General features: G+C 52.9%; 1 protein-coding gene across 9 annotated transcripts in view; it reads right to left on the minus strand.

Moving 5' to 3' along the window:
- Window positions 1-5422: 5422 nt before the first annotated feature.
- The window catches only part of BDKRB2 (bradykinin receptor B2), a 31457-nt gene continuing 14177 nt past the window's right edge, over window positions 5423-22702 (minus strand). The window contains exons 1-5 of one of the 9 annotated variants that reach the window (XM_033109230.1): window positions 20804-22498; window positions 15871-16039; window positions 14125-14360; window positions 11174-11286; window positions 5423-8024 (exon numbers count right to left, since the gene is read on the minus strand). In XM_033109230.1, the coding sequence (XP_032965121.1) occupies window positions 6914-8024; window positions 11174-11247 (1185 nt within the window). In that variant the 5' untranslated portion in view covers window positions 11248-11286; window positions 14125-14360; window positions 15871-16039; window positions 20804-22498 and the 3' untranslated portion in view covers window positions 5423-6913. Of the gene's footprint in view, window positions 8025-11173; window positions 11287-12087; window positions 12138-14124; window positions 14361-15870; window positions 16040-20803; window positions 22500-22702 lie in introns of those variants that run through there. The other 8 variants (XM_033109231.1, XM_033109234.1, XM_033109229.1 and 5 more) reach the window with 8 other exon arrangements.

The raw sequence follows: 22702 nt of genomic DNA on the forward strand, positions 1-22702 counted from the left end.
ACAGATAGAATTGATGCCGTGAGCATTTATCTTTAATATAAATTATATTGGTTGGTCCCCTTAATCGAGAGTGCTTCTATGAGCTGCAAAACTCTGGGTACAGGGGAACTGAAAAAGCTGAAGATAATTTTCACCTCTTCTTGAAGACTTGGGGGTCACCCTTGACTGTCCCATCCTTCCTGGAAGCTACAGACATGTGACAGAGTCAGACAAGCAAACAGAGAAAACCATGTATAATTGTAATTGGAGTGAGTTCTATGAAGACACAGAATGGGTGTGAGGATTCGTACTCAGGGAGGTCAGGGAGGCAGGAGAAAATCTGGAATATGAGAAGAAACCAGCTGTAGAGCAGGAGCTCAGTGCAGGCAGAGGGGACAGTATAAGCAAAGGTCCCAGCATAAGCAGAGGCTGTGACAGCTTCGCAAGCTCGAGGAACTGAAGAAGCAAGAGCCAAAGGAGTGTGGTGGGTAAACCGCTGGAGAGGAAGTGTACGCAGGGCAGGGGCCAGCTCAGACACAGCCCGGGAGGGCAGCGGAAGGAGCTTGGAGTTTTCTAGGTCCAATGGTATTGCAGGCTGCGGGAGACCTAAGGGGGGCAGTACCCGTGAAAGCGAAGGGAGGGCAGGACTGGGCAAAGGGAGAAGGGGCAGTCTTAAGAGAAGCCTCAGCAGATCTGGGGGAATTCTCAGGAGGGATGACCCTTCAAACCTGTCCGAGTAGGACAGCTGGGCTCCCCTCCTTCCCTCGGTCATCAGATGCAGGATGCCCTGGCAAGGGGCGTGAGCTGGGGCAAAGCAGTTCCCTCAGCTGATCACCATCGGCCTGCAGCACTCCTGGCAGGTGGGGTCGTAAGGCCTTCTTTCCTGAAGGAGCCTCTGGGTGGTAGGTACATCGCCGCACCCACCAGAAATGGGAAGCCGCCGAAGGCTTTTAAACATTTGAAAAAAATCACCCTAGGTCTTGGGCGGCAAATGGATTGGAAGGGTTCAATACTGGGAGAGGACATGGGGGTGCAGAGGAATTGACATGTCGTTTGGAGCCGGAGCCAGGAGTACCTGGTGGGTGTGGCACGTGGGAAGAGGGAGGAATCAAAGGTTTTATAGGCTTCTTCCAGCCGAAGCAACTGAGCGGTAGCGTTTGCTGAGATGGGAAGATGACAAGGGAATCGTGGTCTTAAGGAGAGAGGATCAGAGAGATTGGCTTCGGACTTCGGTTGGAGGTCCTGTGAAATTCCTAAATGGGGTTCTCTAGTAGCAGTAGGCATTTAGATGACAAGATTCGTCAGACGAGGGCTAACATTTCAGAGTTGTTGGCTTAGATATGTATTAGACAGGGCTCTCTGTCCGTCTCTCTCTCTCTCTCTCTGTCTCTCTCATTACCTCTACCTGTATTTACATCTATCTATCTTTCTAATATTCATTTCAAGGCATTGCCTCATGTGGTAGTGGGGGCTGACAAGCACAAAATCTGTAGGCCGCCCAGCAGGCTGGACGCTCGGGCAGGGGTTGGTGATCAGGCAGCCTCCTTCTCCTCCTCCAGAAAAACTCAGCTGGGCTCTTCCAAATGCTTGGATGAGGCCCACCCACGCTATCCAGGTGACTCCACTGATGGTAGATGTTCACCACACCTACAAAAGGCCTTCTCAGCAACACCTAGATTCGTGTTTCATTAAATAACGGGGAACTGGAGCCCAGCCAAGTTGACACATAAGACACAGATGGTGTCTTAAGACACACAGTTGACACATAAGACTCACCATCACAGATGGTATTTAGAGCCATGATCCTGGCTGGGAGTAGTTAGCGGGAGACCCCGTAGAGAGAGGAGAAGAGGGTTTAGGACTGAAGCCTGAGCAACTCCAACATTTAAGCTTCAGGTAGAGAAGGGGGTGCTGGGCGAGGAGGGTCTGAGGGAACAGCCAGTGAAAAACTGGTTCTGTGCCAATCAAGTCCGGGAGACCCCGGGTTCGACAAAGCAGAGTGGAGCAGGCCCCTTTCCTGCAGGACTTCTCAGGGCCTTTAGTATGTGTCTGTGCAAGGTGAAGGCCACAGGAAGATGTAGTAGTGGCATTTCTCAGACTTACCGCTCAGGAGCCTTTTATTGTTGTTGTTGTTTGTTTGGTTGGGTTTTTTTTTTTTTTTTTAACTCTGCGGAAGTAAATAACAGCACCAAAATAGCTTAAAAATTGGAAGGTGAGCCCTGCAGCACTAGAAGAAAACGATGTCAGGACTGAGTTGAAGAGAAAGAATTTGGGCAACTAATGGGATGGGGGTGCTGATGGGAGATGCCCAGTTCTCAGAATGAGAGGCTCTGTTCTTCCATGATGGAGCCTAAGGTTGACAGGTCAGACGACCCCAAAAGGCCATTGCACAGTCAGGATGTCTCACTGCTTTGTCTCCCTCCTGGTGGACAGGTATTTTGTGAGAAAATCTGATTCCGGAGTAAGACCCAGGTCCTTACGATCTGATTCAGAAGTCACGGTGGGCAGGTCTGGGCCCCAGAGCCACCTTGCTAGGGTTTAAATCCCAGCTCCATCACTGTCGAGCTGGGTGAACTCGGACCATTTTCTATTCCACCTCATGGAGCCTCAGTTTCCTAATCTGTAAAGTGGGCCTCTTCTCATCAGATTTGAGATGATGTGGTGATGTAGCTGGCCCTGGGTCAGCAGTAGCTGTTCTGGTTTTTTCATTCTGCTGTTGTGCAAGACAGTGGCAGCGTCAACACAAGGAGGGCTTCCATAGCTATTCTCTGTCTTGGCCAGGACTGGAGAGAGGAAACAGGCGTCCATTGCTGGCCTGCTGAGGGGGCCGTGCAGGGTGACTCGGCGTGGAGGAAGGAGTCCAGAACATATAGATTCCATCTGTATGAAATGTTCAGAACAAGCAAATCTAGACACAGAAAGATGAGTGGCTACCCGAGGCTGCGGGGAGTGAGGAATGAGACGGGACTGCTAATGCCTGTGGGATTTCATTTTGGAGTGAGGAATGTGTTCTGGAAGTAGGCAGCAGCAATGGCTGCACAGCTCTGTGAATACACTGCAAGCCACCAGAATGGGTGAACTCTACAGCATGTGAATTATATCGTCATTAAGTGGTTACTTAAAAAAAACCTCCATGTAAAGTGTCAACCACCAGCTTCTGGGGAGGTGCTTCTGTAGGAAGCAGGTCTGAAAAGCAGGTCTGGAATGCAGAGGCTTCCAGAGCACCCTCTGAAGAACTGTGTGACCATAGTTACTTCCCTCTCTGGGCCTCAGTTTCCACATCATGCACTGGTGATGATACGAGCACCTGCCTACCTGAGTGGTGGTGAGGATCAAGTGTGAAAGAGTGCAGCCAAGTGTGAGACACTTTGAGGGGGCCCCTTTGGCCTTAGCCAAAATCCCACACACTAACCATTAAACTTTCAGTCGCTGCTGGCTGAACCATGACCTACCTCCTTGCTCATCTCTGACCCCCACTTCCTCCCGGGCTTGGCAAGCGGTCAGAGCTGTGTGAGGATCTGCAATGGCTCAGGGATTGAGTAACCAGGAGACAGCAGAACACATTGCTGGGGTTACAAATAGAGACTTCACCTTCTGATTCATAGAGACTGCTCTCAAGTCTTCGGAAATCAAGGGTATCCATCATCACCAGCTCATTCTCGTCGGGTCACCTGCATTCAGTTTGCACCTCTGCACTAGGCTCTCACCTGCTCCGGCCGGGGTGGACTCAGGAGCTGGATCCATTTCTCAGTTCCAAGTCCACCAAACGCCCACCTGGGCTTCTCCTCATTGCACTAGCTTTCTGGGGCCAAGGAGGGTCAGGAGTCGAGGGGCCGCTTATGTTGCCTGGCTGGGGTGGGAGGAGGTGGGAGGGAGGCTCTCCAGCTGCTTTCCACCTGCTGAAAGCCCAGCTCAGATTCCCTCGAGACTGCAGACTTCCTCAAGTCATGTCACGTCTGGGAACAAAGTCCCTCGGATGAGTGAGATGCCCGGGGCACTTGTGGGCAACTTTCTCTGAGCTCAGGGCCATTGGTGAGGGGTGCAGGCTGGGTGGGAAGTGTGGACACCAGGAGGGGATTGGAATATGTGCTGGACTCAGTCCAGGCATTTGTGTCCAGTACGGCCGGAGGATAGAGAATGAAACAGGAAGTAGAGAGTGCGAATAAGATGAGGTAGGGACCCCTCGTGACGGGCCTTGCAAGCCACATTATAGATGTGGCACTTTATCCCAAGAGTGGTGGAACACTCCTTAAGGATTTCCTGTTAGAGAGTGTTGTTGTCACCCTCACCGTCACATTCGTCACAGCCATCACCATCATCATCATCACCACCGTCATGACAGCTCACATACGTTGAGTGCCCACTCTGTAGCAGACACTGTGCCAAACATGTTCATACACTAATCCTGTTAGCAGTTCTTTGAGGTAGATGCCATTATTATGCCCGTTTTACAGATGGAAATCTGGACTCAGAGAGGATGAGCGAGATTCCCAAGACCACAGAGCAAAGAAGGGCCTGAGCCAAAACTAGAACTGGAATCCAGGTCTGCCTGGTCCCAAAGTCTTGGCTCCTAAACTCTGTTTGTTTGTTTGTTTTTTACATTTATAGCCTCCCACGGATTGTATTGGCATTCTTTAAAGACATCATTGGCTGCAGAGTGAAGTCTAAATTGGGAGATGGTGGTGGCTAATATCGGAGGTGGGGAGAACAATAAGAGATGATGGTTAGACTTCATAGGAAAAGAAGGTAGATCCAGGAAACACTAGGTGGAATCTAGAAGAGCTGCTGATCCCTGAGGTGGCAGGGGTGAAGGAAAGGATGCATTTAACAGTGAGCCCAGGTTTCTGACATGAACGGATGGATGTGTAGATGGAGCCGTGCCATTTCTGTAGACACAGGACATAAGTTTTGTTTAATGAATGAGTGAATGAATGAATACATGAATAATGAAGGGGTCCCAAAAAAGAATGGATAATGAGTTCCCAATCACTGGCAGTGTGCAAGCAGTGGTGAGCCACCTGTTTAATCTGGACACTCCGGATTTGAAGGGGAGGTCAAATGGTAGGGACCCAATAAGTCTACACTGCAGGCATGAAGGTAGATCTGCCTGCCATCCCTCATGGGGCCTCACGGGCACCTGATGGGAGCTTGGCAATGAGTTACCAATGGAGGAGTGTAGGATGCAGGAAATATTTAAACCCTATTCCATTGTCTTGAATTTCTAATTTAGTATATTTTAGAGCGTACATTTTAATGCATGTTGATAAGGGTACATATTGGATATCTATAATCAAAATTCTTTTACTTAGAGGGATACACAATTGCAAAAGCTTGTACACCCCTGAGCTACAAGACAGAAGCCCTAAAATAGGTGCGACACAAATAAATGGAAAACCCTAAAGCAGTGTCCCCGAAGAAGCTGAGGGTTTCAAGAGTTGTGACACAAGAAAGAGCCATGCAAAGACTCCTCATCCATTTATTATGCTGTACAGAAAAGACACATGTTTACATCCACCTCTCACTGTATGTGAAATGCTCCCTCTTTACAGTATAACAGTGCTTTGGGGCTTTCACAGGACAGATGTTCTTTATGGAGGTATCCACACAACCCCCAAGGTGGCTCCCCTCCCGCAGACTGACTGCTCCGCAAACCACAGTGGACCCAGAAATGACCGTTAGGAGCCCGGGGCTGTGACACAGCTCAGCTCATAGAAGATCTCAGACCACCACGCACCCGCTGATGAATGAGGGCCACACATGACAGAGCACAGCCTCCTTTTTTTACCCCACTCACAATATGCGTGTGCTTTGGCTCCATCCTAATACCGAATGGTCCCCCTTTCTTTCTCCGGCTACCAGTGTGTACCCTTATCGAGGCAGAGGAGTGTGGTTGGTGGTAAAAAAAAAAAGGCTGGAACGGGGAGGGAATCTTTTTGACCTTTTTTGTTTTAAAACCTGGAGCTGGATCAGTTAGGATTGCCGGGTTCTTGGCCAGCCAAACTCTCCTGGGCCTCCAGGTTCCGTGTGTGTGTGTGTGTGTGTGTGTGTGTGTGTGTAATAATGCCTCACATTTACATAGCACCTTTGTTTTTCAAAGTACTTCTGTGTCGGTTACTTCCTTTAATCAATCCGCGCAGCCTCAGGTTACAGAGGAACAGACTGAGGCAGGTTCAAGGTGATGACGGTTACGGGCTGAGCGGGGGCGTCAGGCTCCTCCCCGCACAAAGGCTTTGCGTGGTTTCCAGTGCTCAGTCATCCCCACGCGAGTTTGCAGTTTCCTTCAAGGGGGAGATGGCACTTTGTCTTTCTTCCCTCTTACCCTCAGTGCTCAATGCTACGCATACAGCAAGTGCCAGATAAGGGCTTACTACATGCTTCTTCAGCACAAACCACCTTGTGCATTGGTGAGGGGAGCGACACAGCCCTGATCTTTGGGTTCTCACCAGGGACCCTCAGAGCTTCACCTTCCTGAATGTGAGAAGTCACCCTCCGAACTCCTAGCCGAGTGGGTTAAAGAAATCCAAGGCGACCATTCAGCCAGGCACCCTGTGTGCTCCCAGCCATTGCAGCCCAGCTGGCGAGCTGCAGCACGGGGGAACACCACGTGGGAGGGAAGCTCAGTAGCCCTTGTTCCTGCCCCAGGTCCCCTCTGCTCCTGGGAAGGAGCAGAAGGGCCCAGGAGTGGCAGCAAATAAGAACAGTGATGCTGCCGTGTTCATGGAGCCCGGGGCTGTGCTCGGGGTCTCTCCATCCTCACAGCTGTGCCCACTGCAACCTGGGAAGGGCAGGAATCACGCTCCCGTGTTTATCGGAGACAGCGCCTCAGTGCCCAAGGTCACACGTGGGATGCCGTCCACGCCTTGCTGGGCACATCCAGAAGAGCTACCATCTATCACCCCTCACGCACGGCAGCCACAGACCTGCTGGCATCTGCTCACTGGCTGCTCCCCACCCACCGTGGCAATTTGGGAATCTGGCGTTCCACTGAGATGGAGGTCCGCAGCGTGCCCATGGAGCTCTCCATCTGGCTGGGCTTTGCCCTGCAGCCCCCTTTCTGGCACAGTCGCCAGTACACCTCGCGCGACTTCTTGCGGAAGCGCTTGCCCACGATCACGTACACCAGCGGGTTGAGGCAGCTGTTGCTGTAGGCCACGTAGGAGGAGACCTGCGTGAGGACGTCGATGACGTGCTCCTGCCAGCAGCCGGAGAGCACGCCCAGGCGCTGCAGGGTGTCCAGGAAGGTGCTGACCTGGAAGGGCAGCCAGCAGACGACGAACAGCAGCAGCACGGCCAGCACCAGCACCGTGGCCTTCCTCTCCGTCTGGATCTCCTTGAACTTCTGCATCTCGTTGTTGCGGAGCACCTGCAGGATCTGCACGGTGCAGAAGGTGATGACCGTCAGGGGCAGCAGGAAGCCCACGCAGTTCAGGAGGACGTTGGTGAACACCACCCAGGCGCGCGTCGGGTACGTGATGACGCACGCGGTGACGTTGTGGCCCTCGGCTCCGTACTCCTTCAGGGTCCGGAAAGCCAGCATGGGCGAGCTCAGGAGCAGCGTGCACCCCCAGATCACCAGGCTGTAGAGTTTGGCCCAGCGCACGCCGCGCATCCGGCCCACGGACATGGTTTTCACCAGGGCCAGGTAGCGGTCGATGCTCACCAACATCAGGAAACAGATGCTGCTGTACAGGTTCATGTAGAGCATGGTGTTCACCATGCGGCACAGGACCTCCCCGAAGATCCAGTCGAAGTTGTTGGCGATGGTGATGGCCCAGAAGGGCAGCCCGCAGGCCAAGATGAGGTCGGCCACCGCCAGGTTGCCCAGGTAGATCTCCGCCACTGTGCAGCTGTTCTTGTGCAGGCAGAAGACGCTGAGCACGAAGATGTTCTCCAGCGCCGCCAGCACGAACAGAACCCAAAGGAAGGGGGGCTGGATGGTGTTGAGCCAGCCCAACAGCTCGGAGTGGACGCAGCTGCTGCTCTGTGACGGGGTCCCGCTGAGATTAGGGAGGAAGACTTGCGAGGTGAAGTTGAGCATTTCAGCGCTGAAAGAAAGTGGAAAAGAGGCTGTTACACCTCAAGGTCACCAGAGGAAGGAGAAACAGCTGATGCAGAAGGAGAGGGGGAATCAGAGGACAGCGTCCAGGAGGCGAAGTCAGGGTGCAGCTTGGGCTGTTTCTGCAGATGTGCTCAGAGGCGCAGTTCAGGTATACCCGACGGCCGGGGTCTTGCGGGGGCACCTCTGCTCCTTAGGCCTAAACTGAGGGCTCCCATTCCTCGCCTCCTGGCTCCACTGGGACGTTTCCTTGGCCAGCATCCATCACCAGCACTAACAATCATGAATCTTGGACCCTGGACCTCCTTGAAGCTTCCATATTGGGCAGACACATAGCACATTCCTTCCTTATCACTTGGGTCCCTTCCATGGGAAGCTGGTCATCTTTTAGCTTCTCATGGCCTGGCCATAGGTGATTAATTTATTAGAAGAGAAAAATAACTCATCGTGTCAGACAGGGAGATTGCAGCCTGGCTATGAGACCACGGCCACACCCTTTCTCGTTTTGGTACAGGATAGCATCATGGTTTTGTATCCACCATTAGTGAAGCATTGATAATGACCAGAGATTGTGTAATAGACAGGAAGGTCAGGGAACCCAGACTATGTCCTCCTGGGTTCAAATCCTGGCTCATTCATCAGCTGTGTGACCATGGCTAAGGTAATTAACCTCTCTGAATCTCAATGACCTACCTTGTAAAACGGGAATAACTAAATCTACTTCACAGGGTTGTGGTGGGAAGCTGAGCAATGTCCAGAAAGCCCCGAGCACTGCACTTAGTTCAATAGACATTAGTAGTGATCTTTTTTTGTGAACCTGTTGAAAGAACCAATGTTAAAACGCCAGCAACAGTTGTTGCAGGTTCTTTCTCCTGTATTGGTGATTTCATCATGAACCCACTGGCTCCTTTTTCACTCTTGGGTGACAGACCACAGGGCAGTTCACTTTCTGGAAGTGTTGCTATGGAGGCTGATTCATCTCTGCCTTCAGCAAAATGGCATGGAGCTTTTAAGCAGACATGGGTTCCAATCCAAGCTGTGTGGTCGTGGGCAAATCGCTTGACCTTTCTGAGCTTCCCTTTTGTTTACTTTGCTTTTCATGGCTGTGGCAAGGTTCAGATGAAAGAGTGGGTATGAAGACACATTGAAAAGCTGAAAATACCACTCTGAGGGCAGGATTAACAAGGTGTTTTCCTAGTGCAAGAGAAGGTAGGGGTAGAGGGGCTCTTCCTGGGTGGTTGACTCTTGGGCAGGCTCCGGGGGAGAAACTGAGCAATGAATGATGGGAAAGACCTGCTGATTGCCTCTGGAATTTCCCAGGAAAAATCCCTCTGCTTCCTGTGGCAGCTGGCTGACTTTGAGGGGCCAGACTGAACCTGTGGTGAACTCATTCATCAGTGTATTTGTGCTTTAAATGTGTCTTAAGTATCTTCTCTGTGCTGAGCTCCACCCTGGCTGTAGGTACCCAGAGGGGAATACCGCGTGTCCCCTGCCTTGCCTGAATTCCCAGCAAATGTGGCCCAACATGTGATGAGTGCCAGAGGTGGGGATGGGGACAAGGGGCATGGACACAGGATTGGGGAGGAGAGAAGGTTGGAGGTGACTCATGAGCTGAGTCTTGAAGGAGTAGGAGCATGCCAACGGGGAACAAGAAGGGGAGAGGACAGACCAGGTGGAGGGAGCAGCTTGAGCAGAGGCACAGAAGTGGGGAAGCCGCTGGCGTGTTCTGGAGGGCACATTAGATGCTAGACAGGGAGGTGGGAAGTGGCAAGAGATGCAGCTGAATAAGGGAATAAGGACAGTCACCACTGGATGCTAAGAGAGTGAGGCTTTGCCCCCGAGGGATTTAAGGAGTGAGTGATGGGGTACAAAATATGCTCTGGAAAGATTCTTCTGGTGGAATGGTGGTTTCGATATAGCCAAAAATGTGTCGATACTCCTCCCTTCAAAAGGTGGAGTCTAATTCCTCTTTCAGAGAATGTAGCCGGACTTAGTGACTTGTTTGCCCCCATGGTGGCAGTGACAGTGTGTGACTTCTGAGACTAGGTCATGAAACGTTGCAGTTTCCTCCTCAGACTCTTGGGTTGCTCGCTCTGGGGGAGGCCAGCCACCACTTTGAGGACACTCAGCCTCGTGAGGGGACCAGCTTGCCACCTTGGTGATTCTGTTCCCAGCCTCTGAGTCTTCCAGCTGAGGCCCCACGCATCATGGAGCAGGGACAAGGTCCCCACGGGGCCCGAAATTCCTGACCCGTGCAAATAGGCAGGCTTCTCTGCAGAGTCCTCTGAAGGTCAGAGCTCCCCTGGACAGTCCGCCATCGTCCAGACTTTGGTCCTGTTTCTGCAGCTACAGAAACCTATTTCCTCAGTGTCCCAGACCTTGGGAGTGGTCTCTCATGGTCTAGCTCTCCAGAGACTGTCAGAGGCTGCTTGTTAACTTCCCAGCAAGGCAGACCCTAGCCAACAGGATGGCACCTGACCCTTGGCTGGCTCTGAGGAGCCACAGGATCCATCAGAAGGAGTCCTGGGAAGGGTATAATTGGGAGTTATAGGGCTGGAGCTCTCTGGCTTGGCTGAGCGGGCCGTCTGGTTATCTGCATCTTAGGCACTACCCACCACAGGACCGGCAAGCCAGGCTGGGGCCCTCCCGTCTTTGTTTTGGCAACACTGCCCCCCTCAGGACTGACCCTCTCTTTCCTTTGCTTCCACTAGAGATCAGTTCCCCCCACATCCTCTCTTTAGAGTGTCCTGGCCTTCCACCAGATATCAGCCATGTGTTGCTGACATCCTGTCTCCATGGCAACCTGGCATCTCTCCGTCTGATTCCTTGGGGGTTGACTTCAGAGTTTCACTCTCTACATTTCCAAGTTTGTCCAGGATAGCTCACATGTATCCTCCCCCCCTCCCTGCACAGCCCTCTCGCAAACCCCATAGAACAACCCACCCCCTCTGCTCCCCACAGGCCTACGGTGATTTGAACACTGGCCTTACCAGCCCGTGACAAGTATTATCTTCGGATTTAGCATTGCCTCTTGCTTCAACTGTTGTCTGGGAGATGCGGGTTGCACTCTCCTGGGCGTTCTCCAGGTAGTTTGCCCACCCTCTATAAATGGTAAATCGCGGACTCTCTGTGACTCACCTGAAGGAAGCCACGGTGGGCACTGGGTCCTCATGAACAGACAGGAACATTGGTCTCTTCCAGGCAGAGAACATTTGGACTCAGGATGGGATGTGAGTGAGGCCTCCCCTGGGCTGACGGGAAGAGGAAAGATGGTTAGATGGCAGGCTGGGGACCACGACACACAGGTATTCTCCCCGAGGCAAGGGAAATGGAGTCCTTCACTTAACACGTATTTATTAAGTATCTACCATATACTACTGGTGAGGACAGCTGCAGCGTCTGTCCTCCAGGAGCTTATAGTCTAATGGAGAAGCCAGACATGACTATTCACTCAATAATTGAAAACGGATATACGTGCTATGAAATAAAATGATCGCCTAGAATGTGGGGTCCTAAAGCAACTTGGGGGAGGGGCTGAGTGGGAGTCCACTGGGTGAAAGGATGGCGGTAGGGAAGAGGGTGTCTGTGCAGAAGGAGCAGCAGGTGCAAAGGCCCTGAGACAGGAGGAAGCTGGGTGTGAATGTGTGTTAGGCCCTGGTGGCTGCTGGGGGAGATGGGATTATGGTGAGTGAGTGTGGGGCAGAGTGGAGGAAGGAAATCCATTTAGCAGGTGTGCCCGTTAGTCTAGGGCACTGGACTGGAGAGAATGAATTCCAAGGTGTTTAGAGAGTAAGGCTGGTAATGGACGGGTTGGGGAGGAGGGTGAGGAAGGTGTCACGGACTCCCCCCCCCCCCCCCGCCCCTAGGTACTGCTGTTTCCTATGAAGGGAGAAAGGGAGAGAGTTGACTTGGAGAGACAGGATCACATATTAAGACTTGAACCAGTAAGTCTGAGGTAGTTTTGAGACTTGTAGGGGGGGGCGTAAGTAGCGGCTGGTCCCAGCATGGGTTTGGAGCTCATGGGAGGGGCCTGGGCTGGAGGACAGGCTCACCCTGATGGGATGGAGAAGAGTTTGACACAGGACCTTGAGGAGTTTAGAGCCTAATGAAGGAGACAGGTACAGATGAATATTTCCAATCCATTGTAGTGGTTACCACTGCAGTGTGCTCTCAGGTTCTGAGCTGGGCTGTGCCCCAAGTGAAAGGTGTAAACCTTTCTGCCCAGTGGGGCTTCCACAGACAAAACCTTTCTCTGCCACTCTTCAGTTTCACTGCACTCCCTCCTGGGGCGGTGGGCATATGCTGCCTTGCAGAGAGGAAACGGTGCAGAGAGGTGTGGTGACTTGTCCCAGTGTCTTGCTGGCAAGACCTGGAGCTGGGGCTTAATCCCCTTCTCCTGGTCCCAGACCTGGAGCTTCCTCCAGGATCCCCTGTGACCTCTCGCCCCTTTCGTGTGGAAAGCTGGCGCATGCGTGCATGTGTGTGTGTACATGCGTATAGCCTCAGGTCTGTCTACCCCTGTTTCCAGCCACTCCTCTGCAAACACCAGCACTGGGCTTCCAGAAGCCCAGCTCTCCTAATTCAGTTGTGGGAGGTGGAGACAGGCGGTGGAAATTTGTGCAGGAAATGTGAACACATTAGAAAAAGAAAAATCTGAGTTGGTAAGCAGGAAACGAAAGGGAACATATTCAATGAACACCGTTCATGGTTTACAGGAACACCTGAGCAGAGCTGAGGTCAAGATTTGGAACTCCATGGACGCAATGAGCAGCAAAGTCCTTCGCTTCCTTCAAGGAGGGGGATGGGGGAAGGGCAGAAAGACCTAGCAGATCACCTTTCTGGGGAGGGGGGCTGCCTGGCCCAAGGAAAGAAAATTCAGATGGGGGTCAGAGGTCATGTGTTTGAATCATTCATTTCTCAACAATTACTGAGTGTTTTCCCAGCGCTGAGGTTCAGTGGGGAAGAGAGATGAGCTCCCCTGACCCCCATGGGGCTCCCTCTCTGGCTGAGGGACCTCGGCCTCCTGGCAGGGCTTCCTATTTCCATCTGGACAGCGACAGCCACACAGGTAAGTCAGGGCCCCCCAGGTCGGTCACCCTGGGGAGGAGCCCAGCCTTCGCTCACTGGGCGTTCCCAGATCTGGCCAGATCAGCCCAGCTGGATCCTAATTGCTAATGGCTGTAAACATTGCTCTCATTTCCAAACAAAGTTGAGGGCTTTTCTCCCTCCGGATGTCCAGAGAACAGAGTGGAAGGACCTGGGAGCACTCTAGTTGTTTGTCTGTGTCTGCTTTGGATGCCTGCGTGCCCTGGGGCAGGACGTCTGCGTGGGGGTGCCCGGAGCTGCTCCAGGTCCCTTTCCCTGCAGCCTGCGGTGGGGACCACACTTGGGTTCTCTGCCTTCCCATTGAGTTTGTCTCCTAGGGGCACCAGCAGGAGGCTGAGGGAGGAAGGAGAGTGAGGACCTGGCGTTGACTCTCAGCTCCCTTACTCGGGGCCTCCTGGGGCTGGCTGGGCCTGGGACTGGTGGGAGTTCCCAGCTCCTCTCAGGGGCCCTGGGCCTTGCTGGTAACGACCACTTCCTCTTGCTAGCTCAGGCCTTGAGCAGGAAGGGAGGGAGGAGTGAGACCTCTGCTGTGCCAGCTCCGCTGCCCTTGTAGAGCCCCCACCTTCTGTCAACACCCTGTGAACAGACGCTCTGTTAACATGCTCTTCATGTTACCCAGTTTGAATGTGCCCTTTCTTTCCTGCTGGGACCCTGATTAATATATGCTGGGATTATAACATCAGATGTCAGAGAACTATTTAAAGGAATGTAGGGAGGGTGTGCAGCATGGTGGGTGCATTGGCACCACTGGGGGAGGGCAAGTTCCCTTCTCCCCCTGGGACTCAGCTTCCTCCTCCGCTGAGCCAGGGGGAGACCATGGCCCCCCACAGACTGATCCTCCTGGCTGCTGCGGGAGTGGGAGAGGAGATGACTTCGAGCTGGCCTTTCCCCTCATTTTTCAAACTGATGCTTTAGGAGGAACACCCAACGCTCTGATTCACTTGTACTCTGTCTGCCTTGGAATTCTGTCCAAGAAGACTTACTTGAAAAATATTTGCCTTCATAGAATCACGTAAACACTGGATCTCACTGCTGTCAGGCGTAAATGCCACTTTCGTCTGGTTTCCCAAGAATTCATGTCCGAGGTCCCTGGAGGCTGTGGCCACCACACAGTGTAGAGTCTCGCTTTCTCAAGGGCCACGTTTTGCCTTGTGTGGGAGGTCCTGACTTTGTAGCCATGTCCGGTCAGTATTTTGTTAATTAGAGCCCAGCAGTGTTTCTGAAAGCGATGGTAAGTAGCATGAATCATATAGTCACTGCTCCAACTAGGCCACCGAGGAGAAAATCTCAGGTGACTGGTGTGTCCCCCACTCCCCTCTGGTATTTGTAATCCCTCCTTTAGCAAAGATAGCAGGTCCAGTGCCTGGGCTGGCCCCCCCAATCTAGCCAGACTTTAATAGCGTTTATAGTCAACGTTAAATACAATAGTCTGGTATATTAATTTTACAGGTATTTTTTTCATGACAAATGATACTCATTTTCTATTGATGTTGGCGATATGACGTTATTATTCAAAAGTAAGTCATGATGGAAGAAGTAGTTGTAGAGGTGACAGAGATGGCAGAAACTGTGCCTATGGAATGACTTGTGTCACTAACGGAGGCCCAGCCTGGCGGTTAGGCTTCCAGGCTTCTGAGCTAAGACCTGAACCCCTCTCTGTCGGGCTCCTTCCTATTTGGGGATTAGTATAAAAACAGCCCCCACTTTCTAGCGCTGCTGTGAGGAGCAGATGAGTCAGCACATGTCAAATGTACGAAGTATGGTAAATGTGTTCCAGATTTAGGGGGAGTCCCTTCCACGTGGCCTGCCTTCCTGCTCTCACACCCAGCTAAATGTTCAGTGTGCAGACACTGATTCCACAGCTGGGCGGAGAGACGAGCATGTCTCTGAGACATCCCTGCCCTGCTGATCCGGGGGAGGCCTTGAAATTGCCCAGTTCTATCCACCGTCCCAGGGTGGGTATGCTCCTGGTGTCTTTGGCATCCCCCTCCCTCAGGGATAGCTGTGTGTGTGTGTGTGTGTGTGTGTGTGTGTGTGTGTGTGTGTGTGAGAGAGACAGAGAGTGAGACTTGTGTCCATGTGTCTGTCTGTCCCATTACATTCCGTCTCCTCAGGGGAGCACCCTGCTTCATTCCTTTTTCCACCCTCTGCTGTGTTTTGTGCATCCAATCTCTTAGAAAACATTTGATCCATAAATAAGTAAAGTCTCTCAGACCACCCAGCAAGTCAGAGTCAAGGCCAGAGCTAGAATGAACCGAGGTCTCCTAAATCACAAAAGGACCCTTCCTGGGACACCTCCCCAGCATAAATATTTTCCTCTAAAATCGGTTTACGTGATTACTGAGCAAGGATGCTGTTTAGAGAGAGAGGTCACAAAGGTAAACATCAAGCCATAGCAAATCCTGGCAGGGAGGCTGTCGGGCCTCAGGCACTGTATCAGCCTCCGTACCAGGGAGCAGTGTGAGTTTCCAAGGAGCCCTTTTCTGTTTTTCCCTGAAAACCAGCCAAAGCCGTGTGTGGGGGCAGGATGGGACTCTGGGAAGTCAAGCTGCGTTCCAGGAACTCCTGGAGAGAACTGAATCAGAGGATCCAGTTCGATCCTGGACATACTCATGGGGGCCCTTCCAGAATTTGGAAACATTTACGGGGGAAGCGGGGGGGGGGGGCGGCCTTGAGGAGCACAGCCCCTCACCCACCCTGCTTTCTGCAGCAGACGACGGGGTGCTCACCTGACTCTCAGACAAGCACCCTCAGATACTCCGCCTCTCGTTTTGGTCTGTCTTGCTCGTTATGGGTAGGTTCCTCTGTTTGCAGGTTTGGTTTCTTGTCCCCACATTGGGTTTTATAGTTTAAATAAAGGAGCGACTTCATCTGACATCCTGGCACCACTCCCTCCCCCTAAAAAACAACAACTCCCCTTTGGTTTTTAAAGATAATAAAACCACAGTAAAGATCCTTTAAAAATATTAAAATCTCCCAGAAGTCTATCCTGTTTAGACACAGCTCCTTTCGTACCCACGTTCGACCGCGTTTCTCCTGTGGTTTTACATAGAATGTCAAATCAAGGGCGTTTTTCCATGTTGTTCCATGGTTGTCATAATGGCACCTTTAAAAAAGGCATTGTATTTGTTTATTGTTATTTATTAAGCCATTCAAAGCCCTCTTTATGTTACTCATTTTCATAGTGCCCCAGCCGCGCTGACCCAAGCCCGTTCCCGAGGCATTTCCTATCTCCCCACCACCTCTGCCTTTGCCGGGGCTCTGCCCCCACCTGAACGCCTTTGTCCGCCTTCTGCCTCTTGAAGTCGAGACCAGATCGATTACTAACCCTTCTATGGAGCCTCCCCTGTGTGCCTTGCGAGGGTCAGTTTTCTGTGTCATCTTGGCTATGCAGCCCCCAGTTACTCAACCTAACCATCTCAGTGTTGCTATGGGTGCATTTTGTAGAAGTGATTAAAGTCCATAATCGGGTGACTTTAATTAAGTAAGGGAATGAGCCTGGGTGATTTGAGTGGGCCTGATCCAGTCAGTTGAAAGGCCTTCAGAGAAGAACCCTGACTTTCCAGAAGAAGAAGAAATTCCGCTCGTGAGTAGCAGTGTCAGTCCAGGCCTGAGAGTTCTGGCCTTTCCTTCCTGATGGGTTTCAGACTTGCCTAGCCAGTCTTACAATCACGTATTGCTCATCGTAATACTCTTAATACACATCTCCTACCAGTTGTTTTTCTCTGGTTGAACTCCCACGGGCAGGGGAGTTCTCTCCCCGCTCTTCCCATCTTCCTTCGCCATGACATATATTTAGGGCATGTCGATTATGTTAGGTCAGCTAGGGACATGGTCAAAGCGGCCAGGAGCCAAAAATACCCCTCTGTCAAGTCAGACCCGTCCCCAGGAGCCAAGTCATGCCCCTCTGCCAAGTCAGACCCCTCCCCGCATGACAGAGACTGAGGCCCCTGGCGTTTCCCAGAAAAGGCAGCAGACCGCTGGTGCGATAAGCAACTCTGGATGCAGCCGCTGGCGCCCGATCTGCGCTGGGGGGCCTGCTCATCTGCCACCTCACTCAGCCAACCCCCACCCCAAAAACCGCATATATGCCTCCCTCCCTCTACCCTGGGTACGACTTCGCCGCCCCCGTCTGTGGGACCGGTGAACCTCGCCCGGGAGCGCAGAATAAAACACTCACTTTCCTCAACCCGCCTGACTAGCCGCATTATCTCGCTGCAAGCCTTACATCTGGTGCCAGAACCGGGAAGGGGGCGTCTGGCGGTGCTAGGCCGCCCTCCCTTCCTCCCTTGCGGCTTAGGACCTAAGACCTTCCACCCGGTTCTGGCCGTGTGAGAGGTAAGACCCTCCCCGTGTCTGTCTCCAGCGATCGTCCGCCGACGTCTCCGTCCGTAAATTCGCGGCCACGTCGGAGATTGTCCTCCGTTCTGCCCTAGACCCAGGAGAGCTGTGGAGACATCCCAGTTGTTCCTCGGTCCTCTGCCTGTCCGTAGTCTAGACCAAACTACTGGGACGCTGGTCTTTGGTCTTGGCTATTGATCCCTGAGAACAGACATGGGAAACCAAAATTCTAAACCTGACCCTCAGACACCACTCGGTGTCTCCTCCTCAATTTTAAAAGATTGGGCCTTGATCAGGATCTTCGCCCTGGGCTCCTGATCTTTCACTGTACTGTCGCTTGGCCCCAATAGGATTTGAAAAACAGGTCAAAGTGGCCTAAAACCGGGACTTTCGATTTCAATATTCTCACCGACCTCGATAATTTCTGCCGACAAACCGGGAAGTGGTCTAAAGTCCCCTATGTTCAGGCTTTCTGGCACCTGCGCTCCCGTCCCTCCCTCTATTCCACCTGTTCCACAATCCAAATCCTCATGGCCCGTGAAAAACCGAAACCCACTGTCTCTACCGTGCCTCCTCTCCCCTCTCCTCTCTCCGAGCCTCCTAAAAACCTGTCTTGTCCCCTCCCCGTCCTCCGCCATACCCAGGGCCCCCAACACCTCCACCCCCCCACTCCTCCTGTGTTACCCTTACCTCCCTCTCCTACTCCATCCCCACCTCCCTCCTGCTCTTGTCGCCTGTCAGTAGCCATACCTGTTCTCACGATCCTCCTCCTACTACCTCTCTCTCAGGATCCTCCTCCTACTACCTCTCGGCCCCCCCTTGTCTGCCCGCTCCGTGAAGTTGCAGGGGCGAAAGGGGTAGTCCGAGTCCATGTCCCCTTCTCCCTCACTGACCTGTCACAAATCAAAAAGCGCTTGGGGTCCTTTTCCTCAAACCCCACTGCCTTCACCAAAGAATTCCGATATCTAACCCAGGCATATGATATACACATCATCTGCTCCTCTACCCTAACCGCAGATGAGAGAGAAAGAGTCTTTGAGGCAGCCACCCATTATGCAGACCAGGTCCATCTCACAGATGCTACCATGCCCGTTGGGGCCCAGGCAGTCCCCCGCCAAGAGCCAGGCTGGACCTATCAAATAGGAACCCCTGAAGGTCGAGATGGGCGTCATCGCAGGGATCAGGTGCTCCAATGTCTCCTGGCAGGCCTGCAGGCAGTATCCCACAAAGCTGTCAATTTTGACAAGCTTAGGGAGATTACCCAGAGTCCAGACGAGAATCCTGCAGTCTTCCTTAATCGGCTGACTGAGGCCCTTATTCAGTATACCCGTCTGGACCCTGGGTCCCCTGCAGGCGCCACAGTTCTGGCCACCCATATCATTACGCAGTCAGCCCCTGACATCTGAAAGAAATTTAAAAAGACAGAAGATGTCCCTCAAACCCCAGTCCGAGATCTAATGAATATGGCTTTCAAAATTTTTAATGCTCGTGAGGAGCAGGCAGAATCAAATCGAGAAGCACGCCTCCGACAGAAGGTAGATTTGCAAACCCAAGCCTTGGTAGTAGCCCTGCGGCCCACGGCAGCCATGCGCAACCCCAGGGGACCTGTGCACGGTGGGGGTTCGCTGGGGGGACAAACACCACCAGGAGCCTGCTTCAAATGCGGAAAGATGGTCACTGGGCGAGGCAATGCCCCCAGCCTCAGGACCCCACGAGGCCCTGCCCGGCGTGTGGTCAGAGCGGTCACGCGGAGAGGCCATTCTTCCAGGGAACGACCCGCCGCTGGCCCTGCTGGGATTGGCTGAAGACTGACGGTGCCCGGACTCAACGACCCCCATCACCCTCGCCGGGCCCAGGGTAACGCTCCAGGTAGCGGGTGAGTCAAGCTCCTTCCTGGTTGACACGGGGGCTACCTACTCTGTCCTGCCTTCCTTTTCGGGATCTCGGTCATCCCCTTTCCCCTTCCATTATCTCGGTCATGGGTACTGACGGCAAGCCCACCTGCCCGCTAGCAACTGCGCCCCTTCCTTGTCTCCTAGAAGGCAGGTCCTTAACCCACTCATTCCTAGTTCTCCCTTCATGCCCAGTCCCCCTCTTAGGCCGGGACCTCCTTACCAAGGTTGGGGCCACGCTGCAGTTTCCCCACGGCCCCTCGACTTCCCTACTCCTTACTCTCTTCCCCAACCCTTCTCCCCACAGAAATCCTGACCCCCTCTCCCTCCATCCTTAGTCTCCCCGACAGTCTGGGACACCTCTACTCCTATAGTGGCAAGACATCACGTCCCTGTAAAAGTTACTCTTAAAGACCCAACTTCCTTCCCCTCTCATCCTCAGTTCCCCATCTCTCTTACACACGGCCAAGGGCTCAAGCCCCTCATTACCCGGCTACTTAGTCAAGGACTCCTCATACCCATTAACTCCCCTGCAACACCCCAATCTTCCCAGTCCAGAAACCAGACGGGACCCATAGGCTAGTTCAAGACCTCCGGCTAATCAATGAGGCCGTCATTCCTATCCACCCAGTGGTTCCCAACCCCTACACCCTCCTTTCGCGTGTCCCGCCTGGTACCACCCACTTCACAGTGTTAGATCTCAAAGACGCCTTCTTCACCATCCCTCTCGATCCAGACTCCCACCACCTTTTTGCCTTTACCTGGGAAGACCCTGACATGCAGACTTCCCAACAGTTGGCCTGGACAGTGTTGCCTCAAGGCTTTAGAGACAGCCCTCACCTATTTGGCCAGGCCCCAGCAAAAGACCTGCAATGCCCTCTAGCCCCCAGCACCCTCCTCCAATACGTAGATAATCTCCTCCTTTGTAGCCCTTCGCTGGACATATCCAAAAGGCACACAGCAGCCCTCCTTAATTTACTAGGGGACAAAGGGTACCGTGTGTCCCCTGCCAAGGCACACCTGTCCAAGCCCACTGTCACCTATCTAGGAATCTGTCCCACTCCCCATTCCCGAGGTCTAACAGTAGACTGGACACAGGCATTAAGGAACCTACAGCCTCCCACCTGTGCTGAACAAATATTGTCCTTTCTGGGACTCGTTGGATTTTTTCGGCATTGGATTCCAAATTTTGCCCTACTGGCAAAGCCTCTCTACCAAGCCGCTAAAGAAACACCTGTTGGCCCTCTTTCATTCCCTTCTACTGTCTCTAAAGAGTTTTCCCGACTCAGGGACACCCTCCTAAATTCACCCCCTCTCTCTCTGCCCAACATCAACAAACCTTTTCATTTATATACTGATAAAAAAAAAAGGTATCGCTTCAGGGGTCCTTACCCAACCCTTAGGCCCTACCCTAACCCCAGTAGCTTACCTGTCCAAACAACTCGATCCCACGGTCCGGGGGTGGCAGCCTTGCCTCCGTGTCCTGGCTGCAGCAGCTGTTCTTACCAAGGAGGCCCAAAAAATTTGCCTCCAACAACCATTGCAGGTGTTTTCCACCCATCGGCTACAGGACTTGCTCTCCTACCGCTCTCTCTCTCTCATTGCCTCCTCCCGGACACAAGAGTTCCACCTCCTATTTCTGGAAAACCCTGATATTACCCTCACCCAATCTCCCTCTCTTAATCCGGCTACCCTCCTTAATATCTCTGGATTTCCTAACATAACTGATTGTTTTCTCTGTGCGTCTCTGCAATGCCCCCTTTTGGCGGCTGTACCTTTAACACGGTTCGCCCCTAGTAACAACTCAGGACAGTGCCCTTCCCCCATCGCCAAGATACCATTATACCTTCCCCCACCTAACCTCACCTTGCCCATATGCTACGGTGGTTCTAACCAGTCCTCATGCAATACAACCCGACCACTCTCGTCTGCTCTTCAGGCTCCCTCTGGCACATTCTTCTGGTGCGACAAGATTCTCACCAGGTGCATAAATACCTCTTCCCCGACCCCCTGCATTCCGACCACCGTAGCCCCCCAACTAATGCTCCACAGCCAGGCTGAATTCACAGAACTGCAGCCTCACTACGAGAAAATTTCCACTCCTGTTCAAAAGAGGGCTGCTTTCCCACCCCTTATTCTAGGGGTTTCCCTAGCCTCCTCCTTTGTAGCTGCCGGTTTAGGTGCTGGTGCTCTCAGGCACAGCGTCCACTCTGCCCAGGACTTGGAGACAGGCCTACAGGTTGCCATAGAAGCCTCCTCAACCTCCATCGCGTCGCTCCAGTGACAACTAACCTCTGTAGCCCAAGTTGCCTTGCAGAACCGACGAGCTCTGGACCTGCTAACAGCTGAAAAAGGAGGAACCTGCCTCTGCCTCCGGGAAGAATGCTGTTACTACATCAACGAGTCCAGATTGGTCAAGGAAAACGTGCAGACCCTGAATAAGTTACAAGAGGAGCTCCGGCGCCGGAGAGGGTCCACCAGCCCTCCCTCAGATTCGTGGCAATCACCCCTGACTACATGGGTAGTGCCGCTAATAGGCCCACTCGTCCTAATCAGTCTCCTGCTTCTAATGGCCCCCTGTTTTTTAAACTTTCTACAGAACTGCCTCCACGAGATGTCCAGAGTTACAGTGAACCAGCTCCCACTCCACCCACACTCCCGGCTGCCCACAAGCCCTCCCATCATGGACCAGGCCTAGTACCCTCTCCGCCCCCTTATCAGCAGGAAGCAGTAAGAATGACCTCGTCGCCCCTTTATAACCAAAAAGGCCGGAATGTTAGGTCAGCTATGGGCATGGTCAAAGCGGCCAGGAGCCAAAAATACCCCTCTGTCGAGTCAGACCCGTCCCCAGAAGCCAATTAATGCCCCTCTGCCAAGTCAGACCCCTCCCCGCATGACAGAGACTGAGGCCCCTGGCGTTTCCCAGAAAAGGCAGCAGACCGCTGGTGCGATAAGCAACTCCGGACACAGCCACTCGAGCCCGATCTGCACTGGGGGGCCTGCTCATCTGCCACCTCACTCAGCCAACCCCCACCCCAAAAACCTCCCTCTATCCTGGGCGCGACTTCGCCAGCCCCCATCTGCGGGACCTGTGCACCTCGCCCGGGAGCGCAGAATAAAACACTCACTTTCCTCAACCCGCCTGACTAGCCGCATTATCTCGCCGCAAGCCTTACAGATTAGAGTTTCTTGTGTTGCCTTTTCCTTTCTCTGTTGAGTGCCTGACACCTAGTAGGTGCTCAATAAATGATTGTTGACTGACTGATCAAGGACAGGGTTATTTCTCTTTTTCTCCCCAGCAGACACGTTTGAAGGGCAGAGGCAAAGG

The sequence above is a fragment of the Rhinolophus ferrumequinum genome, chromosome 6 (assembly GCF_004115265.2).
Source record: "Rhinolophus ferrumequinum isolate MPI-CBG mRhiFer1 chromosome 6, mRhiFer1_v1.p, whole genome shotgun sequence".
In the NCBI taxonomy this organism is placed as follows: domain Eukaryota; kingdom Metazoa; phylum Chordata; class Mammalia; order Chiroptera; family Rhinolophidae; genus Rhinolophus; species Rhinolophus ferrumequinum.